Raw genomic sequence first — 24,889 nt, forward strand, 5'->3', positions numbered from 1 at the left:
TTTTGCTCCCCACCACCCTCCTTTGCAACCTTAAATCAGGAACATACACTAAATAAAGCAAAAACTTGATAGTGTTTTTGAAGCCCACAGCACATCATTGAAATTTGCTCATAAGCCATTAAGTGAACATGTGATTAACTTAAAGGGTGATGAATTCCATAAGGTAACTTCATTTGTTCTTTAATAGTTAGTCAAAATTGTAACAAAAAGAATGTCACATATTTTGTACCAGAACTGAAGTCTAATTGGTAGAAAATGGCCCACAAAAACAGCTATAAAAATCTTTGCTGAAAAGTAGGGTGAGACTGCCAGGTTTTATGTGAGAATTGTCCATTGTACAGATTAGCTAAATGAGAATTTGAAAGGTTCTCCTGCATATAGAATAGCAAATTATCAGCAAGGTTTCCAATGGGTTCTGCTTGCTTTCTTTTTTTTTTCATTGCAAATTGTAGCAGAGACATCTAAGAAGCAATCACAGCACTCAAATGTAATTTCAGGTGCACAGCTGTGCGCCCAGTTGTGGAAGACAAGCTGTGTGTCTTAAGAGCAAAACCGCAGGGTCAGAAATCTTTCTGTCAGTCCTGAAATGGTGGAATGCAAATGGTAGAACGTGCTGTGCAACCCTATTCCTCACCGAGTGTCCTACATAAAACCCTTTCACGAGTTTGGAGATCGCCTCTGGGCAGAGTTCCTTCTCACTGTTCTCTTTTCCCTTTACATGCTCTGCTGTAGCATCTCAGCACAAGTGTCTCAAACTGACATGCAACCTACAAGTCCTTGGGAGATTCAAACAGTCAGGGATAAAATGAGCGGAGGACTTACTCTTCTTAATAATTTTCACTTAAAGCTCAGCACAGACTGGAAAGTTCCCACTTTTAACAACACTTAATATGTGGTTTGCCCAGTCTGATTACAGGCAAGCACACAGGAAAAGGAGAATTAAAATAATTGTCCCTACCAACTTGTTAATTGTCCCTACCCGTTTGTTAATGAAGAAGATCTACCATCTTCTTTTAACAGCATATTTTAGTGATGACTGAAGTTTTCTGTGTGTTATGGGAGACAGAGAGGTGAGCTGAAAAATGGCACTACTCCAGTATTTTATTTTTTATATTGAATCAAATAAGTGGTATTAAAAAAAACAAAACAAAACCAACAGCTACGATAGATAGATTTCCTGCTAGAATAAGGACATTTTCAACTCAGCTACTGATTTCAGCTTCTCCATTAATATTTATTTCATCTCATTCAGCACTGGAAGGAAGAAGAAATTTGAGGTGGTCCAGGTCTTACCAGCTTGTAGCCAAATCTGTTCAAGAGCTGTCCACAGCTGCATAGGTCCTTGCTTCATTGTACTGCTCTGCATAGTTATTTCAGACATGGCCTGTTCCAGTCTTGATGCAGCAAGGGACGAGGCTCGCTGTGATCCTATGGACCAAAAAAACAAGAACAATATTGCATTTCATAATTCTTTGGGATACTTCTTTGACTAACTAAGGCAGCAGGTCTGATTCTCCACTCCCCGCATCACTTTTATGTAATAAGAACTCCACTGAATTCTGGTGTGACCAACTGGAGAATCATGTTTTAGAAAAGGTTAATTTACTGAAAAAAACACACTAAATTACCCAAAGGCTGCAACTCAAACAAGTAAATTAAGAGACAGACAGTAATTTTATAAAGGTCTGCTTAGCATTCATCAAGGAAGCAACTGTATTTCGCTCATTTGGAAAGCAGAACTCTACCAGCAAGTATTTCCCACAAATACTTATTAGTAACCTGTTTTATAAGCACCCACACTGTCACCATGCAATTACAAAACATGGCCCACTAATGTAAAATCTTAGTACAGCATTACAGAAGTGCCTGGCACCGTTCACACAGCACAGACATCTCAAGTGACATGAATATTGTTCTACTGTTGTAGAGGCAGCACGGTTTTTCATTTAACCTTGGGGAGCAGAGAGCTCAGCGCTTCGACTACATTAACCTTTAGTCTGTGCTGTAACATTTACGCAAAAATCAAGTATTTAGTGCCCACATCTCTGGAAACAAAACAGCGCAGCAAAAGCTACTCCCAGGAACAACGCATGGACAGAGACCACATTCTCCAGTACAGCGAGCGTGATTATACCGGTGAGCCGACCCCTCAGAGGGATACCAAGAGGCTGGTAACAAAATAAGGAGCTACAAAATGAGTTTTCAGAGTTGACCTTGTAAAGTTTGGGAAATAAATATTTTAATATACATAGGTTTAATGTGACTCTAAGATTGATAAGCTCTTTCTCCTGAGAGCTGTTGTGACTGAAGCACTTGCGCTCATTAGCATTACTCTTCTATCTGTCCTCATAGGCCAACCTTGCAGACCACGAGATCCTGGAGTTAAAATCCCACATTTGCTCACCGCAGCCACACTGAGGGAGCAGCAGAGCCTAGAAACAGGTACTGGGAGGAGCTGGAATAGCTCTGGGCAAGGGAAGGGACAGAAAGGCAAAAAACCTGTCGCAGGGCATATGCGCTAAGCGGTGTCTCTGGGACGGACAGCATGCTTTTCCATCCGGCAGGTGCTGAAGAGAAGGTTGCCAAAGCACGCCTCCTGGCCAGCACACCGGCACCTGGGGCCAGGGCGCCAGCAGGCAGAGCAGTGCAGTCCCCTGACCGTGCTCCCCTTGGCCAGTACTTTTCCCAGCGCTGAACTGAGACCCAGCTTTCTGCCGGGAGCGAGCAGAGGCTCGTTTCCACCCCACACTTTTTGCAAAGACCCCCGTGCAGCATGGGGCAGGATGCAGCCCGCAGCTCTACCTCAGCCGGCACTGCCGGCCTCCGAGAGTGGCCACAAGTGCAACTGGAAGCCTAAAAAACTGCTATGGGAAATATCTGTCCCATTATCTCACCACTAACTAATGTCATTCATTTTAAGGCGGAGAACTTCAAAACAGCCCTGCAGCACAGGCGCCTCCCACAGCTCCCTTGGAAAATGCAAATGTGCTCTTCCGAGATGCATTTCTTAAATTCCTGCATATTTTCAAAGACATTCCTGATCTAATGTTCCAAGAGATGACAGTGCAGTAATGTAGCAATTATGGCTTTAATGGCAGGAAAAGCCATAATGCTTTGCACGGATAATTTATTATACTGAACAGTTTATTTAATGGATCCCTCTTCAGCCTGTTTCACTGCACAGGATTCCTCCCCCTGCCCTGCCCACTCAAACTCCTGTCCCGCATCCCTTCCTCCACCTGGGAGAAATTTCACTGCAACTTCCAGGAATCCCAAGTCAGACAAGGGTTGTTTAACACAGGGAAAACTACCAGGCACTCACCCCCAAACACAGACAGCTTCTTTGCAGTGCAGAGGTAACAAGAAAATGGCCATGTGAACAGCCAGTGATGTTATTCGGAGCACTCTGAAGTTAGGGCAGACCTCTTGCCTTCTATGTGGCAAGCTAACTTGGAAAAAATTACATGGGCTTTGGAGATTTTGCAGTCAGCCTAACCAGATTCTTATATTAGCACTGCTGATCATGTTAATATGTTTCAAAAGCACTTCTGTGCCAAGCCTGCCCTCTTTCAGAAAGGCTTTCTGGAGCTGTGTTTCCTGCAAGCACCCCTATGCAATGCTGGTCTGATCGCATGGGGTAGGCAGATGGGCTGGTGTTTTATTCACATTCTCATAGAGCTCAAGGAAATCCGCCTTTCCTTACAAGTCAATGCAAGGTGACTACGTCACTACAAGGCACCTTTGTGCATTTTGAAGAGCTTCACATGCTGCTGTGAGGCTGAACAGCCAATTAGGATCTACCTAAGCATCCTTCCCTCACAAAGCAGGCTTTACAGGAATATTGCTATGAGCTAGTTGCACCTGAAGGAACATGAGCTAGACGCTCACTCCTGTTCTCCTTCTCTTCATTAGCTGAGTAGTAGCCAAGAGGGGAAAGCCTGTGATTTGAGGCTGATCTTGCCCAGCGCTGCGGACTTCAATCTGCACAGCCGTAAAAAGGGAACCCAAGTTACTTAGCAATTTACAGCAAAGGCTCTCTGCTTTTAACAGCCTTTGGCATTCCAGTCCTCTGATACTTATTTTCTTTTCCATTTCAGCCTACACAAGGAAGCAAAACACACTAGGCAGAAACTATCCAACTCCTTCCCATCCGTGCCCAGCTTCAGACACAGATACATTCCTTGTTCTAGACACACACGCCCCAGATGAAAAGGCTCTCTCCATCGCAGTCCATACCTGCACATTTAACGGCTGGACTTGATGATCTTGAGGGTCTCTTCCAACCAAAATGATTCTATTATTTGCTACTGCTGTTCTAACCGATCTCTGCTGGACTACTCGTAGGAATGCTCCTTAAAGCTTGTCTGCCTAAACAAACTCCGTAAGAGAAGGTCTTTGCCAGCCTGGCCCTTCTGGACTGAAAGAGGCTCAGCCACAGCTCTGAATCTCGGGCAAGAAATATGGTGACCCTGGGGGTGGGCTGAGGGCTGCTGGAACCAGGAAAGAGTATCCCCATAACACAGCTGTGTCCCGAGAGAGGAGGGGGCATGTATTGTACCAGTGTCACTCTGACCTCAGGGGGACAGGGGAAGCCTGAAAAACTTGAAGGAGTGTTAAAAAAAAAGTCTCTGAATGTATCATTATAAAACATCTCTTCCTAAGGAAATGTAGATCTTTACGGGCTAAAACAGCCCACAAAACCTGCCTCATAGAACTTTAATGTCATGCCTCAAAATACATGCAAATGTTTGCATAAGAAGATATCACATCAATTTGTTATTTTAATGCAGTTGCTTTCTCTTTTTAACATCTACACTAGACAGAATGTAAACTTCACATTTTACAATAAAGCCTTCCACGCATTTTGGAAAGAAATCGTAAAAATAACAAAATTGATTTTGTTGCGATGAGTTCTGCATATAAGCCATACAAAATATATCTAAATAATTTTAAAGCACCATTCTTGGGTTGTTAAGACCAAAAAGGTCCAAGTTTAATATTTTGCATCTATGAAAAAATTACTGTCAAAATAGAAATGTACCTCAGTAGATTTACTAGGCTTACAAGAAACACAGAATTCCCCAGCCTAAATCACTTCAGGCAAGAGCATTATAAGATAAGACTAAATCAGAAAAAGAATGAAAGAGCAAGGCAGCTGACTGATATCAGTGAATTTACTTAGGAACACTGCTTCAGTTAGAAGATGAAGAAAATAAAGAGGAATTAATCTTCCTGGCAGCAAACCTAAAATTCTGGCACAGCAAGTAATCTCATTGTGGTCTGAGGGAGAGGCCAGCGTCAAACCCAGCTGCAGTAATCCCCTGTTCATTGACAAGCCTAGAGATCACAGAGCGTCTGTGCGTTACAGCAATACTGCTGTGTGCTCCCGCGGGGTTTCATGATGGGAATCAGAGCCTGTTCCAGAATGATGCAAAAATATCGAACCTCCTTCTATGTAGGCAGCCACAGCCTCAGCTCTGGAGAGGCACAAGGCAGAGCAGGGATGGAGCTGTACCCTCCAGTCTCCTCCCACTGTCTTCCAAGAGGCTCCCAACCAGGCCAACAGCCCCAGCTGCCTCCCTCCTGCGGATGGGAGCAGCAGCACTCGAAGCCAGCAGAGCAGCACAGAGCTGCACAGCCGTGCTGAACACAGCCGTGCTGAACACAGCCGGCCCCAGCCCTGCCATAAGGCGGGCGCTGGAATCTCAGTACTACCCCTGTCCTCACATTCATTGTGGGTGCCACTGTGTTAGCATGGAAACCCACATTCTCCAAGTGGAGGAGGAATACATTTCTTGGCTAAAACCAAGATGTGCGTGAAAAGCCGGTTTAAAGCCTGTACTTTACATTAATTTGCTCTTTCTGGCAGGCAGCACCACAGCACACAGCACTTTCTGCCGGACTACAGCTGCTCCATGGCACGCTGGCGGCCAGACTAGGCTCAGAGCAGGCTGGGACAGGCACCCAACCCTGGTGCTTTTTGAGGAGGGCACCACACGGACAACAAACATGCCTGGGCTTTGCTGCGACTCTGGCAGAGGTGCAGCCCATCTGCAGCAGAGGAGCGAGCAGAAGGCAGGAATAAGGTCTTAGAAGCGTGGCACCCCCGCGCATCAAAATATTACAGGCTCTGCTGGTGACAATTTGGTCTCAAAATCTCAAACCATGCTGTGATGTGAGTGTAGCCCACACCTGGCCATACTCCTTTCTCCAGACAATTACAAAGCAAGCTCCAGAAAAGCATGGGTTCCACACCCAGAATGCCTTTTACACACTAGCTGGGGCTGAAGGGGCAGGGATCCGTCCAGGCTCAGCCCTACAGTCCAGTCACAAACTGTTTCAGCAGCACAGTAAGAATTGGATGGACAACAGAAGTACTGTGGCAAATATTATTTTTTTTGGTTTTTGTTGCTTTCCTAGTAATGCCTAGTAGCTGATGGACTCTGCAAACTACCTACAGTGTTTCCCAAGTAATTTTCCTATATTTGCTGAAAATGAAAGCCCATTTTACTGATCAGCATCAGAGATGATAGGGGATATTTCACAACTATTGAAGTGATGACTATCCAAAATGATTTTGTATTGGCAAGAAACTTTCTGGTCATTTCCACACTCCTTTCCAGATAATTTTTAATATGTCAAAACAGCATATATTAATTTAATATATACTCTTCATCTACTTGTGCTGAATTTGGCTTATTCTCTTTAATTAAGCCAATGACTATAGAATGCTGTCATACAAACAATGAGAAAACTATACAAAATACTGAGGCTCATTTCAGCAAAGGGTAATAAAATGGAACTGGAAACAGAATAAACAGATTAAAAATTACATAAACAAGTGTGTATAGAATCAGTAGGATTACAATGTTGTAAATATGGACCCTAACGTTTTAACACTATAAACAAATGAGCAGGCACGGTGAATAATGTTTTGATGGTTGAATGTCTGTATGCCCAAGACCTAACCTTGTAATGCTTTTTAACCATTGGGGGATGTAAATGAGGGTTAAACACACATTATTTAATACAAGTCATGTACTCAACATATAAGAACTTGTCCTCTATCTCAGCCATATATGCTGAGCATGTGACTTCAGTGTTACCAATTTCAAATGTTCAAGATTAAGGCTCAGACAAACCCTAGTTCCCTAGTCTCAAAGCATGAGACTTGTTTAAGTATTAGCTGGTTTTTTTGTATATTTTTGTAAATAAGCATTGGTATTCATCTTGCCCAGTTTCTTAGTCTAAAAGGTTCATTTTTCTACAAGTGTTTCTCTACATCCACAAGGGTAGAAAGTTGCTTCCCTAAAAAACAAACCCAAATTAAAAGGCAAGTTTCTCACATAATCATCTGACTTTGAGAGTTAGGGTTTCAGAGGAAGCATCAACTATCATGAGACTTAAGATAAAATCACAAGTCAGCAGCACTCTCTGAAAGCCTCCTTTCCCCTTCCTGCCAAGATTAGCTTCGATGTCTCCGTTATTTCCATCTGACTGTATCTGTTACTGTGAATGTGTATTTACCATTAAAACAGCATCACAAGGTTTATGTACAAATCCCAAACCAAATCACCTTCTAATAGGAATTAACACTCTCACTCAGCTTTCCAAACCCACAGCAATAGCTGGCTTGATCAGGACATCTAAAAAGGATTAAATTGGGGGTAGGAGGAGGAGAAGGGAAAAAAAAAGGCTGAATCATACATTTCTTGCAGAAGTATAGTAAACTCCCATCCAATGACTTACATGCTCATCTCAGAGAACTTTATAAAAGAAAGCAGGAACCTGTATCTTTGTTTTATATATGAGGAAGCCAAGGTACAGACAAACTACAGTGACATATTCTGCAACAGAGATGGCCCTGGAGACAGATCTGGACCTCCTGCCCACTAGCCCAGCAACACATATGTACGCAGCCCCCCATCTCACTGAAGAAAATAAAACATTCCTCTCTCACAAACGCTTGCATTTAGGATGGGAAAGTACAAATCTTGTTTCCTCACCAGAATCAGTATCATGAGCATCTGGGAGTGTGAGATGCAGTCCATTATGCTTTTTGATCACTGGTGTTTCAGTCACGCTGCTTCCTTTCTCAGAGCCACTGTAAAGAGAGAGAGAAAAAAAAAGAAAAAAAGGTGTTACCTGGCCACCTTTTAGAGGAGAGACACTGTTCTCCTTGAAGCAGGCAACAGTCTCATCTAGCTGCCACTGGAACTGAAAACTCAAGTCTTCCAGTTGCAGGCGATAAGCTTATTGAACGAGTTGTTTCAACACCCTCACCCTGCCGGTGGAGAGGAAGCTCAGACACATAGTGCCCAGCAAGGGCTCCAGGGCACACGCCACTATTAGTCCATTTGGCTTTTGGGGTTTTTGCAAACCGCTGGATGAGAAATATGTTGGCAGCTAGAAGACAGCCCAAAGGAGGTCAACCAGCAACCCCACACCTGGGAAGAGCCACCATCCCTTGGGCTTGTCTGCAAGAGGATTTGTTCACAGGTCTGCTGTGCTGATCTTTTTGAAACAGACCAATTACGATTTTCCACCCAGGTGCTAATTTCTTCATTTCAAAGGAATTATTTTCTCCTCTTCCATCTTTTGTTCTGTTCAAATAGAGGAGGAAGATAAAAGCTAACACACAGCACAGCCTTATGAAAGGAAGACTGTTTGGTCTGCTCTTCTGCTAGATTTCTGTCCTCACAGCAAAGGTCTTCCAAAGGGAAACTCCAAAAGAAAATAATCATGCGCCTAATGAAAATCACTTAATGCAGATCTCTTGAGCCTTCCTGTCACCACATAGTCTGCCATGCCCCCAGGATCAGATGGTGATGATATCTCCTCTCATCATCCATTAAGGGACAAAATATCAAAGGGAAAAGTGATTGCCCTGGCTACTTTTTCTGGCACACTTCCAAGCCTGCAGCTTTGCTTTTGGCCAATACTCCTCGAAGGAAACAAGCTCTCACAGAGTAATTACTGCTGTGGACACCTCGTCTTCCAGTTCCATCAGTCCTTTAGTAGGGATTGCACAGGATTCCCTTGAATTTGCATTAATCTAGCATAAAAATTAGCTTGGGACTGCTATTTGGTTTTAACCATGATTATTCTGCTATCACAGAAAATAACAGAAAAAGATAAACCAAGTCTTGTCCTTTCAAGCTAATAATACAGGACTAAAAGCCACTTACTGTTGTTCATCATAGTGGTAATCATATTTATAACAGCTAATTAACATTTTACTTGGGCTTTGGGATCAAACATGACAGCTTTTGTTAATGAACCCCGAATTCTTCGGCATTTGACTCCGCACAAATCTCTGGCCTTGAGTGGGCCTCCCTGTCTTTCACATGGGTTTCCCCACCGATACCCCCATAATCCCAGCCTGAAACCAAGCGGACTGCATTGTGCAAAACAGCCCCTCGCAACAGCTTTATTTGTTGCGCTGGAGAAGGGCTGGAAATGAACTGCTCCTTCAAAGCTGCAGTACGAGGCCTTCTGCCAAGAAAGCTTTTCCATGCACCACCACAGACGGGACAGTAGCCAAATGATTTGCCTCCTGCATACGACACTGGAAAGGCTGACAGCGGGACACGTTGCCACGCCACTGCCCACGTTTTTGAAAGGTGGGTGAGGCAGTACATAAAATGATCACAAAAACTGCTGAAGGAAGCACCTGATTGTGAGCAACTGCACTTGATTGTGAGCAACTGCAGAGGCACCGGTTTATCAGAGAAAAGACGAGATGGGACTTGAGCATGGCATATGAATAGCTGCCTGGGGAGAAAATATGGAGCCCTGAAAGACTCTCTGGTCTAGCAGAGTCATTGTAAGGTTACAAAGGTGGGAAACTTAGGTCAGAAAAATGCAATCAAACGTAACTAAAGTGCTATTTAATTGTGTGGGCGATTAGCTACTGACTGAACTAGTAACCTGTATTGGGTGCAACAGCTCTCAACTTTGTGTAAATACAGGCTTCTCTTTCTCAAGAGGCCCTAAAAAATGTCTGTGTCCAAGTCTCACTGATAAGAATTCCCCTTACGTCCCTTTGCAAGCCCAACCTGGAATATTTTACACATTTGTTAGTTGATACTGCTGCAATTTAATACAAAGGACTTTCTGGGTCACTGAATCCAGTGTAAAACTGCAAGTGCCAAGTTCTTTCTTGTTACCTCTCAAGCAGTACTTCCCAACAGAAAATGCTTTATGAAGTATTTTTCAAAAAAGCCAAAAAACCCCACTGGGAATAGCAGTGAAATACCTATTAGAGTTTCTAAAAGCAAAACCAAAGCAATTTGTTTTGTTTAGGCTTCTGTGGCTAAAGCTTACCAAAAGCCTCTAAATCTATCTCATCTTTGTTTTTTAAGTATAATAGCCAAAACACAGCTTGGGATCCGAATGCAGTCCAAAATTATTTGACTGTTTTCCAATGTACTCCCTTCAGTCTCAGGCTTGCAGCCCCCCCTTGCAAGAGTAAATCTTAGTAATAATTGTTCAGCGTGGATTTGATCAGCTTCATGAAGGACTACTCATTGGGTATAAAGATTATTCATGTGAGAGGCACACGACTGAATCCCTAGCTAAAGAGACTAAGGCAATCAATGATTCCAGCATGCAGGAGACCATTTCTCTGCTGTTACATAAATATCTTGATTTTTGTGTTTGGTCGGCTGCTCATTAGCTAAATCAACAAGGAATTACTAATAATCCCTCAAGGGCAAGTTTGGTATAGACACACATCATTCTGTACATATACTTCTGGTGTTTATAAAGCTTATGTAAATGCATACAGAAACTGTGGAACAATACACGCTTCATCAGTCTGCTGTCATGACTTGCCAGCAAGAATGCTGTCCATCCATTACAGGCAAGAGATAAATACAGCCTTGGGATAACATCCCCAAGACAGTTGTACAGTGGTAGCGTGACTGGGACAATATCCAAAGGGTGTGGGAAGGAACAAAACCCAACCTGGTAACTTCCCCACTTTCTAAACTTCTCCTTTTGGAGAGGAAGCAGATGAGAGGCCGGGAACAAGCAGTGAACTGTTTACAGGCAGATTTACTAGGACAAGGGAAGGGAGAAAGATGCTACAATCCTTCAGTCCTCTCCCTGCCCAGTTAGCACCAGGCTATGCAACTGGCATGCAACCACAGCATGTGACAGTCTTGGCTGTGTGCTTCTCCTTGGCTTACTCAGTTCAGGACTGTGTCACCCCCACACATTCCTGGGTGATGCCAGCTACTCTGCAGACTGTGAACAATAGCTGATGGATGCTCAGACTACTAGGAAGGAAAAAAACATATCTGCTCTGCATTCTGGACATTTGAATATGGATAGAAATGTTTAGACATTTAAACATTCAGATCAGAAACTCCTGGTTCAAACTACTTCAATCTTAAAACCTTGAGGCTGTTTTTTGGTTTGTTTTTTGGGGTTTTTTTGTGTGTGTGTTTTTGGTTTTGGTTTTGTTTTGTTGTTTTAAATCATGGCTATTAAAATCTTGCTGTTGTTTTTTTTAATCACAGCTAGAAATATTATGTTTCTTTTTAGCAGTACTGTTTATTACCCTTTTTGCAAAATAACTTAAGTATCTAGACAATTAAAGAAGATAACTGCATCTCTATGAGGAAATCTGAACTTGTCAGACAGTGGAAAAAGCTTACCTGTGCTGTAAAACATTATATACCATCTGCCACATCTGCAACATCTGCCTGCATGTCACTAGAGCCTCTTCAGGTCCTTTATGTATCCATTCCAGTTTTACCTTGGTGAAGAGTAAGCTGCAAGATGAAAAAGAATAACTTCTGTTTTACTGGCATCTCATAAACGTAGAGAATCAGTATCACTCTAGCGAGATCCTGGCAACCACCATTTTTACTTGCTTTGTATGTGTAGCAATAAAATAAAACACCATAGCACAAAACATTTCACTTGGCTCAACTTTGATTCCCCACAAGGAGATGAAAGGATTAGCAATATTCCTCAGCTGCAGTCAAATTTGTGTCACAAAGCTGGCAGGACAGTGTTAAAAGCAATGCACCGCAAAGCAAAGCTAACAAGGTGATACATACAGTGAATCTCATTTTACGTTGGACAGCATTAAAAATAGAATAAAAAGGAATTGCCATAACACATATGCCAGACTGTTTTCTTAGTCTGGCATCTTCCCATCGCACTGGCTTATATAATAAATTTCAGACAAAAATCCCAACGTGCTGAATATACGCAGACAATCATGTAATGCCTCACAGGAAGGAAACGAGTTTTCTTAACCCCAGCTGGCGATCACCTCACGCCCGCAGGCAAGACAGCTGATAGCCCTTGTACATTCTTGTTCTAGGTGGTGTAACTGCTGCTACTATTCTTATACCTAGAGAATAGGTATTTGTACAGACCACTGGAATTCAGCAGGATTAGGTCAAGCAGAGGTTAGGAGACAGATTTGGCAATGACACAACTTACCACTTGCTGCTAGCATGGCTTTTAACACCATCTGTCACAACATCCATTTTATCTTTTTTTAATTGCCAAGATGATTGAATTTATTCCTTATTTACTAATGTAAATTTACTTCTCTGCCTTAAATGTTTTCATAAAGTCCAAGATCTAGACATTTTGAGTTAGCTCGATATGGCTAGCAATCAATCCACTGAATGCACATATATGTACATACATGTATACATTAACAGCTACACATTACAAATCCTAAAAACAGTTTTATGAATGTGACCTGCAGGCTCCTGGGGAATCCAAACAGCTTTAGAAAGAGACAAGAGTGGCTGCATCGATGATGTTAGAGAAGACTTGGCAGCTACATAAGAGACCCTTTACTTGCAATAATTAGAAATTTGCAGCCAAGACTGTGGTACATATCTACAGTAAAGTGCTAAAATGGCAGTCTCATTCTGCACTAACAAATACTAGGTGGTTTTTGTTGGTTTGGGTTTTTTTTGTTTGTTTGGTTGGTTTTGTTCTGGGTGGCAGAGGGGAGGCGGGGAAGAGTCACCAAAATATCACCCAACTGCTCATAGCTGCTGCTGCACTTTGACCTCAGAGGACAAGCATCCAACTAAATTCCCCAGCTACAAACCTAGGCTACGAAAGCAAGATTAAGATTTATAATCAAGGGAATTTGTCTTTGTGCTTTACTGTTTTATATCCCTAGTCTATATTTACCTTTGATTTTCTTGTTACTGATCTACACAAAACAAACATTAATAAAAACATCTGCTCTCAAAGATGCTGATGCCCTAACTGAAAGGAAGTGCCCTCATGATTCAGGTAGTTATTTTGAAGTTAGATCCATGGACTGATTTAGCTGGGACAGAGAATATGACAGTGGATGCACTCTTAGGAAAATAAAAATGAGACTGAATTCAAAGGAGTGGTTAACAATGGAAACGGGCCAGTGACACATGCTGCTCTGTATCCCTGGGTTAACCGGGCTCATTACAGCAAAGCTTCTTCTAATGTCACAGAATACAGAATCAATCCCTTAGGAGTAAGCAGCATATAACGCAGTAGAAGGATGGAAGGTTTCACCCTGGAGTGTAATGGCATTACAAAAGATAGCTTCACAAACGTGAAGTTCCTGAACAACAACGCAGTCGAGGTCAAGCAATCCTCAGCATCCACATAGAGAAGCACAGTCAAGTAAGAGCTGGAAGATGTGGTTATTCCTGTTCACAGCATCAGCAATACACTACAATCCTGCCTCTAGTTCTTGCTCTTTAACTCCAAAAGAATACTAAAAATGGGGTAAGGTTCAGAAAAAGGTTATCCAAGTGAGCTGAGGGATAGAAAAACATATTTCATCATAGGCTTAAGAATCTCAGCTTATGTGGTTTAACTGAGGAGGAGCAAGGAAATTACTTTGCCCCAGCCTGTGAGCATCTACATGGAGAAGTATCTAATTGTGAGTCTTCGATTCAAAATAAAAGGTATCAGAAAATCTGCGGATTTGTTGGAAGCTGAAACTAGTCAAATGGAGATTTATAAGTAAATGCAGATGCAAAAGTATCAAAGCAAATAATCTTTGCAGCAGCTACCTTGTGTGCATAGTAAATTCTATAGTCTTTAAAGACTTTTCAGCAAGACAGAATAATATCTGGAAAGCAAAGTGAATGCACAGATAGGAGCCATGGTTCGATACACAGGCTTATGAGTGAGCTTCTTTGGACTGTGCTGTGCAGAGGGGTGAGACTGCATCATCGCCTTCCTCTGGCAATTAATCTACTAAAAATATTCTACTAGTTCAAGAAACTACTACACTGAACAATCTATGCTACCTTAAGCATGGAGAATATTTTTTTAACTGCTACAAACTTTCAAAATGGAAGACCTTCCAAAGTACTGTACGACCCTCCTCGTAGCATAAGAGTGGTGGTCAAGGAGCCTACGGCCTAGAGGAGAAAATAGTCATACTACATTCACAGAATCATAGAATCCCAGGTTGGAAGGGGCCTCAAGAATCACCTGGTCCAGCCTCTCCTGCCAAAAGCACGGCCTAGACAAGATGGCCCAGCACCTTGTCCAGCTGAATCCTGGAAGTGTCCAGTGTTGAGGAAACCACCACTTCCCTGGGGAGATTATTCCAGTGGCTGATTGTTCTCATAATAAAAAACCAATTCCTTTTATATCCAATTGGAAACTCCCCAGGATTAACTCATGCCCCTTACCTCTCATCTTTCCCATGTGACTCCCTGTAAAAAGGGAGTCTTCACCTTCTTTGTAGCCACCCTTTAAATACTGGAACATGGTGATAAGGTCTCCCTTAAGCCTTCTTTTCTCAAGGTTGAACAAACCCAGTTCTCTCAGCCCTTTCTCACATGGCGGCTTCCCAGTGCTCTGATCACCTGTGGCCCTTCTCTGGACCCTCTCCAGCCTGTCCTCCTTTTTTTTTGCATAGGGGGGACCAACACCAGACACAGTATTCCAGGTGTGGCCTGACAAGCGCTCTACAGAGCGGGATAATGTCTTCTCAGTCTCTGCTGGTGAAGCCCTTGTCGATGCAGCCCAGCACCCCACTGACTTTCTTTGCCGCAACAGCCACTCTTCACTCACACTGAGCTTGTTGTCCACCAGGCCCCCAGGTCTCTTTGCTCACCAGGCGGGCAGGTCCCAGCCTGCGCTGCACTCCTGGATTACGTCTTCCCAGGTGCAAGACCTTGCACTTGTCCCTGTTGAACTTCATAAGGTTCTTGTTAGCCCACTCATCCAGCCTACTCAGGTTTTCCTGCAGGGCGGCTCTCCCGAAGTGTCTACCTCCCCACTCAGTTTGGTATCATCAGCAAAATTCATCAGGCTGCACTTGATCTCATCAGCCAGATCACTTGTGAAGATGTTAAACAGTGCTGGGCTCAATACTGATCCCTGGGGGACCCCACATGTCACTGGTTGCCAGTTTGAGAAGCAGCTGTTTACCACCACGCTCTGGGTATGGCCTGTTGGCCAGTTCCCCGCCCATGGCACCAAACACTTCTCTAGACTGTAACATCCATTTCTCTAGGAGGAGGCCATAGGAAACCATATGAAAAGCCTTGGAGAAATCCAGGCAGACAACATCCACTGCTCACCCGACATCAACTGAGCAGGTTACTTTGCTGCAGAGGATGATCAGGTTTGTCAAGCACGATTTGCCCCTGGTGAATCTTTGTTGGCTGTTCCCAATCAAGTGCTTCATTTGACTTATAACAGCTGAATAACCGAATAATTCCACACTTTTGAACGCTGTAAGATATCACTCATAATACTATGAAATAGAATATAGGAATGAAGAATCTATTAATAGTCAAACTACTATACAGGAGGGAGATATTAAGGGTTCCTTCTCCCTTTCACACTAGCAGGGATACAAAGGGCTAACTTATCTGCAGGCAACTGCAATCATTAAATAGTATATTTAAACATTGCAGTTAAACATTAAAAAGAAACACATTAAGTTCTTTCCATCACTCTGATGCTTACTGTTTACAGCAAGTATACCTAAACTTCTTTGGATGAAGATGCAATTGTCTCTCTCAGGAGAGAGAACAGGAGAAACATAGGAAAAAAGCAAATCTCTCATAAAAACAAAGTCTCAGTAGAACATTATCACCAGTTGTAAAGCACAGGCACAAAAAGGCAGTCATGCAACTTCAGCAACTGTCTGCAGTGCAACATCTCCAGATCTTGGCGATACCAAGCGCTGTTAGCTGCTGTGGTAATCCACCTTTGGAATAGTGCTCTTCACGTTACTGTGCAGCAATATAATGAACCAAACCAAAAGGTAAATGGGAAGAATGTAAGTGGCAAAAGGAATCAAATACTGGCAACAGTAGTAAACAATGCAATTCAATATGATAATGAAAAGGTGAAAATAAAATCAGTACATAAGGTTGCATGTGAAATATGCTGTTAGTATTTCTCAATACATTTTGTAACAGCAAAAACGGATAAATAAAAATGTACGGAAAACATTGAGGTAGGTGACCATCACTTATCTCAAGCTTATCATTTTATTACTCAGATAGAACTCTTGCTACAAATAAATCTAATAGGTATTGTGTCATATCAGTGTCTGTGCACAACTCTCAGGGGTAAAAATAAAAATTACGTATGCACAGATCTCACCCTGTTATGTTTTCTTAATGTCATTTTACTTGACTTTTGTATGAAGCCTGTAATGTTAAGCAGAGCAGACTCTTAAACAGATTCAGCATATAAAAATAGCCCTGAGATTATCAATACAGTATTTGGTAATTCTGTTAGCCTCTGAAAATGAAAACAGAGTGATTTGGGCTAAAGCAAACCTACAAATTGCTACTACATAAGCACAGGAAAAGAGAGAAAAAAATCCACAAATCATTCTTGTAATGTGTGTCATCTTAGGGACACTAACAATGGAAAATAACCAGGGCTTACTCTTGATACTAGACTCAAGATCCCTCTCAGAACAGGTTTCATTTTATCAACTCCGTGGATAGTATGCAAAGGCTTCCATTACCTGATGTAACGTCAGGTTTCTGCCACAAGCAAACATAAATATCTATCACAGTAACATTAACTCTGAAAAAAGAAAATCTGTATAAAGATGACTTTGCTGCAATATGAAGCTCTTAAAATTCAAAATTAGGTTTCTCAAGTATCGAAATTTCCATGGTATAAATGACATAAATATCACTATAATGTGCCATGCACTGACAAAAAAAGAGAAACTGTACTATGGAAGGCCTACCCAGCCCTCAGTCCTACATGGCTACACGCGCAGCCTTCGAGTTCTTCAGTACTACCCACAAAGAAAAGAGGCAGCTCTTTCCTATCATTGACAATCTAGTTACTGAGGTTTAATAGTTGATACTAATTATCAGAAGGTTCCACATGTGCATGTGTTGTACTATAAATGCTTAAAAGCACATATGTGGAAGAAGTCCTAAGTTGCTGTGTCTAGTAATAACCTATTGACTACTTTATGGATGCTATAGGACTATATAAAGTTTTATTAATCAGTTAATTACTGTGACTTTTTAAAGCTGCTTTCCGATGGAGTTTTTAGTATCAAATGTAGTCCTTTAACTACATGTTTATACAGCATCACAACATCTCTGTCCTATCATCTGACAAGCAATAAATCAGGCTAGTACTATGACAAACAGTAACACATTCCATTCATTTCAAGGGTGAGAGACTGGATTAGGAATAATGAGTATTATGTAATAATTTATCTATATGTTTTGCCATTCACTGGCTGCTTAGAACCCCTCCAGTTTTCCAGAGCTTGTCAGCAGCTGCTCAAAGATCTACAAGTCTTCGAGCTTTACCAGATCAGGGCAACCATTCCCCAAAGTCTTTAATTACTGACTCAGACTTGCCTACCTACACCCACAGCTGCTGGGTTATTTTGGATTTTGCACACAAAATGACATGAAACAAACAAACAAACACACACCCCACCAAAACCAGCAGCAATATGTCCCAATTCACAGAGACAATTGTGTACATTAGCATGAAGATACTGAACTTCTGCAACCAATATTTGTACTTTGTTTTTTTTCTGTCATTAAATTACGGGATGTGTGTGCCTGTTTGTGTGTTTACAGACATTTGCCTGGAGAGACAAACCAGAATTCTAGTCACAGCTCCAAGGACAGGAAATGCGCTTTATCCAGTGACTGATGAGCAGCATGCAAGTGCCGCTTGACAGCAGAGTCCAGCTCAGCCTTCCACCTCTTTGAACCTCAAAGAAACATTCCCCATCAGCTCCAATGAAAAGCAGGGGAATGCCATAACCTGGAAGGGTGGATGGCCTAAGGATGCTCTCTGAGGGACTGGGAGGCATGGATTCAAATCCCCAACTCTTTGATCACTCAGCTCTTGAATTATTGTCTTCCCCTTTAAGGTAACAGGTGCAACAGGAGGTTACAGGTGTATGCAAGACATAGACTGATCTAACAGAGCTTGAAAGAGGATGGAGGAGTTACAAAGAATGATCAAATTTTTAGAATGTTTATGATATACAGAGATACTAAATAGACTTCTCAGCCTGGAAAACAGGCTGAGAGAAGAGATGACATATTTATAAAATCATGAAAAGCAAAAAGAAGGTCATGAAATCAAAGCAGTCTGTGTTATTTAAAATGAAAGAAGAAATATCAAATAAAGCAATCAAGCAATGGATTTAAAATGAAAAAATGAAGTGCTTTTTCAAACACCACCAAAGTAAAGTGCAAACCCCATTGCTACAGGATGTTCTGGAGCAGATACATAATAGGTTCAAAAGGGGATTAGATAAATTCACGGATGACAGGCCCATGGGGGGCATTAAACACAACCTAATGCAACCTCTGGCTCCGAAAGCCTCTGAACCGCTCAGCTGACAGAAATGGGGACAACGTACAAGAGGCAGGATCATCCTAATGCCACGTCTCTACATACTTTACCCTCTGCACTCACCGCACACCCTGCTGAAGACAGCCAAGCCTTTAGTTTGATCACGGATGTCCATTCTTGCATTTCGATACAACAGAAATATGACTGCAGCCCATGTTCTTTTTATAACCCAGATTGTCTGGTCTTGTTTTATCTGCTGGTACGAGAGGTCAGTGTATCTGGAACTGTAGTGTCTACACAACGAATTAACTGCTCAGTTTATCAGTCGCTGAGTTTAGCTTCAGTGGTGAGTCACCTATACAAGCCAATTACTTTACGTATACTCGTTCGCCATAATGATTATGGCTTCATTAACCTTTCTAGAGCACCTGCTAAAGCCCTAGTCATGTTATCAATTGGAAAGCTGCTTTCAATCTCATGCATTTTTGTTGAAAAAAGTCAACATCAAAGTTGCTGTGTTCTCAAATAACTCAGTGCTTCTTGCAGTCTCCTGCCATTTAAGGGCACATTCTCTAGTTAAATTAACGCCAGCAGCGCTGACCGCAACCTCCTTTTATAACTTCGTGCTGTGCCATGTTGTCTATCACTTTCTCTACAAAAATAAATTGATCATATACTTTTACAAACAGACAGTCCTGTTTTTTCATGGCTGCCTGCTCATATGAACAAAAAATAAAAACAAGCAGCCTGGTGGCATGTCCAAAGAACTGTTGACTTCATCTTCCCGGTCCAGGAAAACCAGCAGACTCAGAGCTGACTTCTCCTTTAGAAGAATGTCCTGCTCAGATCCCTAGTCTTGCACGACAACAGCAATTCAGATAATGTTGGCCCATGAATTACGACTGCAACAGCACAACGCAGGGTGAGAACAGGTTTCAGAGATTCTAGACTATTTAAAAGTTTACATGATAATTCGGTAGGCTTCGCTTTGTGACACAGAAGGCTCCTGCACATGGGAGCTGGAGGGACAGAGAAGAAGAGTTAATTGGAAAGCACGATATCGCAGCCCAGCCTGTCAGGAACTGCGCAGCAAAAACAAATGAGCAGCCCCTGGCAGGGCTGAGCTCTGGGTGTTTTTCCTTGGACTGGCTCCTCCCGTGAGCTGCGGCTCGTGCATGGTGGCAGAGCGGCCTCCGGGCACGCAGGTGAAGGTCCTGCTGATGGACTGCGTCACATATCTCTGCATAGACACAAGGACCTCTTCCCATGACAAACACATCTGCACCCAGTCCAGTAACCTCATGCATCTATCTCAGCATTCGGTTCCACTAGATTCGCTTGTGATGCAGAGGTAAAATATGCGTCAATATTGATGTGGCCCATCCAGAAACTGCCACTTAGGCTGGAAGGAGGTTTTGTAACAAACCCTCTTTACCTGTTAAACCCAGGCAGGTTGTCCCTTAAAGGAAAAACAACTAAGTAACAGTCTGCTGAAACAAAAATCAAGCAGATTTGTTGGGGGAAAAAAAAAGGCACTGATAGTCTTTCTTCAGAATCAAGCCATAATTAGTCATACCCAAGAAACAAAGGCACAGAAAAAGGGTGATCAGAAGGATCGTCTCCTTTCCGTTTAGTTATATTATTCATTTTGAATCCCATACTTGTGGCATTTTCCTTTTGTTAAGAATGTAGGAATCCAGCTAATTGTCAGGAGAGCTGATAAAACCCCTGTGTTACATAGGATCCTTTGGGTTATACATCCAAAAAGAGTTTTTATCTTCTTCTCATCCTCATAAAGAACTGGAAACAAAATGATTTTGGGTGGTCACAAAACATATGCACCTTGATCCATATCTTGCCTGAATAATGACAAAAATAATTTTCATAATTGTATGTTTTAAATAAAAATCTGGAAAAAAAAGTTCCTGGTTTTGCTACGTGGAGTGCTTACACAACTACTTCATAATTTCCCTCTGTAAGGACAGTGCATTAGACTTTCCCTTGCAAAACTCCAGAAGATGTTAAACTTAAGTTTAATTTGCAGTTGTCCCCTCCACGTTGTTTTGTGAATTGCTTTTTCTCTGACAGGCTCCAGCTACACAGAGTGCTCCCCACTGCACTGGACACTGCACGAGCACATCTGAGAACCAGGCCGAGGTCTCAAGCATCCAGGGCTAGGAGCTTAGAGCTCTACGTCCTGTTTAATGTTAATCACGAATTCAGCAGGAGTTCAGCGCATAGCTTTCCAGCAGATCTGAGCACCCTGGCACTTAAAATACACAAGTGACTCTGTGGTGCAGTATTTCATTTATGGGTGGAAGTGGACACCTGCAATATACCATCTCAGGGGTGTACTGGAAACCCGTGGCGACTGTCTGTCACCTGTGGTGGAAGTACGGCCAATAACCTACAGCTTGGGCAGGGGACATGGAAGAGCCATGATTGCTTTCTTGCTCTCGCACGGCCTCTTGGCCAGTCTTGGGCAAGTCACTTCAGCTCCCCGTGCTTCAATTCTTCTAACTGCAGAGCAGATAAGGGGAATGACCTTTACAAAGCATTCAGAGAACTAGATTCTTCATCATCACCTTCCCCAAATCCTTTATATTCAGTCTCTTAATACCGGTGCTCTCAACTCCAGAGTTATCTGTGGACAGGAAGGAAAGCAGGTTGAGCTCCTCCGTTAACATCACGTTTAAAACATTTTCTCATATGTTGAGCCAGATTCTTCAGAATTTAATCAGATGTGCCCCCACATAAATCCCACCAGCGCTGATTAAATGGGAATTCATTTGGAAAGGCAGAGCTGAGAACTATCATGCTGTCAGAACCACTGGAATAACTCTTGATTTACAGAAACAGAAAAGGAAACCAGGCCTAGGGTCTCTAATTGCTGAGCTGAGATCCTGCCAGACAAGAAAAGAACATTAACAGGACAAAGCTGAAGTACTTAATATGCTGTCTATAATTCCCGTCCCCATAGATTGCAGAACTGGATGCTCCACCAGTGGTTCCTAACTGCTGTGTTCTCCAGAAAACCTTCTACAACACACAGTCTAGGTAGCTATTTGAGGGAAGGATACCAGGACTCTGGCTAACAAAGTAACATCTGACAACCTCCAAGTCACCTCAATCTGCAACCAAGAACAACACCTTCTGTCTGGAAAGCCATATCAGAAACCTGATTCACATATTTAAAACAGAGCGAAATATCCTCTGATTAACCAAGGTAATAACAAGCGATATTGTACTTATGTTATCGTTGTATAAACTATGCAACAAAATCTAGTAAAGCAGAACTCTCCCACAGGATTAATAAAACATTTCTACCCAACATGATACATTTTTGGAATCTTGTGTCTTACCAATACTTGGAGCAAACAGTTTGAAACTGCATCACATCCCCACTGCATTAGTAAATTAGAACCACACAAAATTTAGCTTTGGTATAAAAAGGGTAGGCTTAGTGCAAAATAAGCTTTTCTTTTTTTGAAATGCATTAGACAATGTTGTTAAAAAGCCCTCATTCCTTCTATTATTTTATTTTGGGGCAATATATTTTATGCCACTTTGGCACCACTCCAGCAAAGCACTTATAAAAGGCCTTTATATTTAAGCACACGAGTAGTCCTGCTAAAGCCAACAAGAAGTAACTTATTCCTCTGTTTAAAACTACGTGTGTGCTTAAGAACCTTGGTAGATCCAGTTCTTTATGAGAAGGATTATGAGAATCTCTTCTAACTGCTTAACTTTGCAGAAGACAAAGCGTAAATGTGAGAAACACAAGAAGGGCCAGAGTCTGTCGATATTTAGTGCCATCTGTGTGTCTCAGCAGAGGTGAAAAACATGGTAATCTACCTGTCAGAAACCACTGAAGGTCACTACAGGATACTGGTTCTGGGGTACATGTGAGCACGTTTCAACCTATGTTCTGGCTAAGACAACCCACCATATAGTTACGACAGTTCAGATGCAGTGCTTTCTATAAGACGAGCTTGTTCAGTGAGATATGGAAGAACTGTTTTCTATGCCAGCCTGAAAGACGTGCTTAAAAGGTGGAAGAAGTGAAGAAAAACAAAAGTCATTCCAGGAAAAAAACCCCACATAATCAAGAACAAAAGATGTGTGGCGATTAATAGACAGAAAACTGCTAGCTTCACCGAAGAAAATCTCAGAGAAGGAAATGGCTATTTTGCTACCAGCAGGAATCATATTTGTCTACGTCTGCAGAGCCAAGCCATGATGTAAGTGCAGTCTGTGTCAGCCCCAGCTGAACACAGTGCAGGCACAGCAGCAGGACCCTCAATGCAGAGTTGGTACCTAAAATCTATGACCTAAAATCAGCAGTTAGCAACCAGTGCACAGCTCCATCCTTCAACAGCCAGATGTGCTGAACATAGTGCTGCTGCAGCTTCACTCCATTCATCACCGGCATAGTTAACCTAACAAAACCTGTGCTTATCGTTTGGCTCAACACAGCACCCTGACTTACCAAAATCAGACAGACAAAATTGTATTCATGGTAGTGCCGGCCTGCTTTTTCACCACAGATGGTGATTTTGGAGATGCACTAAATTTCCTTGTAACATACATTACAGTTCCTTCACCCTGTGCAAAGCCAATAGCAGGGTCAGGACTCGCGGCCTTTAATCCTGTCAGGTTTCAGGCCACGCAGATGGGCTTTGGCACTTTTTGTCGTGTTGTTCCCTCCCACACAGCCCAGATTGCCCACAGATCTCTGGCCAGCTGGCTGAACTAATGTCGTGATAACTCCCCTTAACCATTACTTTGAGACAAAATCAGACCCAGGATATGACAGTGAACAGCTCTCTATGTTTCCAGTCATATTGAAAGGGGTCACCATGATTTAAATACACACTGGCAGCACAGTCCAACTGACTGTATTTTTTAATTAATCCAGCTTCTTCAATGTATGTAAAGACACTCTGCATTAAAGCATGTGCGCAGCCCCTTAAGCATTTCAGTTTAACCTAAACCCACCTGGACATGTTCCTGTGTGACCTCAACTAGGCGTTCCTGCTCTGGCAGGGGGATTGGACTAGATGATCTCCTGAGGTCCCTTCCAATCCCAAACATACTGTGATACTGTGATATTCGTTGTTTTCTTGGCACAAATGTAATTAAACATAAAACACCTCCAAGATTTTCTTCCTAAAAGTTTCCCAACTATATACATCAACCTAAGAATACTGCCTGCTTACAGAATCCAGCCCCACAGCTTGCATCCTTGACTACTACTTCAGCACAAGGTTTTCCTAGCAGAGAGCTGTGCCCAGTTCAGCTGAAAACTAATATAGGATCTTGAAGGCTGAATTTTAAAGGCGAAGCTTGATTTCTTAGCTTTGCTGGAAATGGTAACTTCTCTGTTACACGCACAACTCCAGCAGGTGCACCTTACAGCGTTCAAATAAGCTGAGTCACTGCTCATGAGTAACAAAGAGAAACCAGCAGCCTCTCAACCCGTCAGAAAAACCTAACAAATTTCAATTAGAACTGCCAACAAAAACAAAAAGCCTCAGAAAAAGGTGAGAAATACATGCATGGTTTAAAAAAAAAAAAAAAAATTAAAAAAAAGAGAGGGTCCATAGCAGATTGAGCCTGAAATCGGATTAATGGATTATTTTTCTGTAATAACTATTACACCCCAATGTGACAGATCTTCCAGATGTGCTGAGAAATGATGACACAATGTTATAGATTCCAAGCACCACATGTGTGATTAAAGAAAATCCTTTGGGAAAATATGGATCGTTATTGCATTTTAAATGCTCAAAAATAGCAATATTTGGTCTTGTTTTAATAATAGCGTAAGAACACATTTCAGAGCAAAACTGCAAATATAATTTAACTGTGGACAGAAGAAAACAAGCTTAACTGTTGAAAAATAGTCTCATTCATACAGTACAGTGCAGGTGATAGGATTAGGGGGTTTGGATTTACTTTTGGATTCTCCACCCACAGATTAGTGGAAGGTTGGGTTTTTTTTTTGAGAAACAGTCCAGCACTTAGCAACCACTGACCTTTACATATTTTTAACACCACACTGCTTTGTAAAACAGAACTC

At 42.2% G+C, this 24,889-nt stretch overlaps 1 protein-coding gene across 4 annotated transcripts in view; it reads right to left on the reverse strand.

Annotated features, from left to right (window-relative positions):
• TTC7A (tetratricopeptide repeat domain 7A) overlaps nt 1-24,889 on the reverse strand; it is a gene marked incomplete at both ends in the record, with an annotated part of 170,378 nt that overhangs the window by 44,195 nt on the left and 101,294 nt on the right. For all 4 annotated transcript variants that reach the window (XM_080340821.1, XM_080340822.1, XM_080340820.1 and 1 more), the window contains 3 exons: nt 1,294-1,428; nt 8,007-8,104; nt 11,664-11,780. In XM_080340821.1, the coding sequence (XP_080196947.1) occupies nt 1,294-1,428; nt 8,007-8,104; nt 11,664-11,780 (350 nt within the window). The remainder of the gene's footprint in view (nt 1-1,293; nt 1,429-8,006; nt 8,105-11,663; nt 11,781-24,889) is intronic.

Source organism: Nesoenas mayeri, assembly GCF_963082525.1.
Source record: "Nesoenas mayeri genome assembly, chromosome: 3".
Taxonomy (NCBI): Eukaryota; Metazoa; Chordata; class Aves; order Columbiformes; family Columbidae; genus Nesoenas; species Nesoenas mayeri.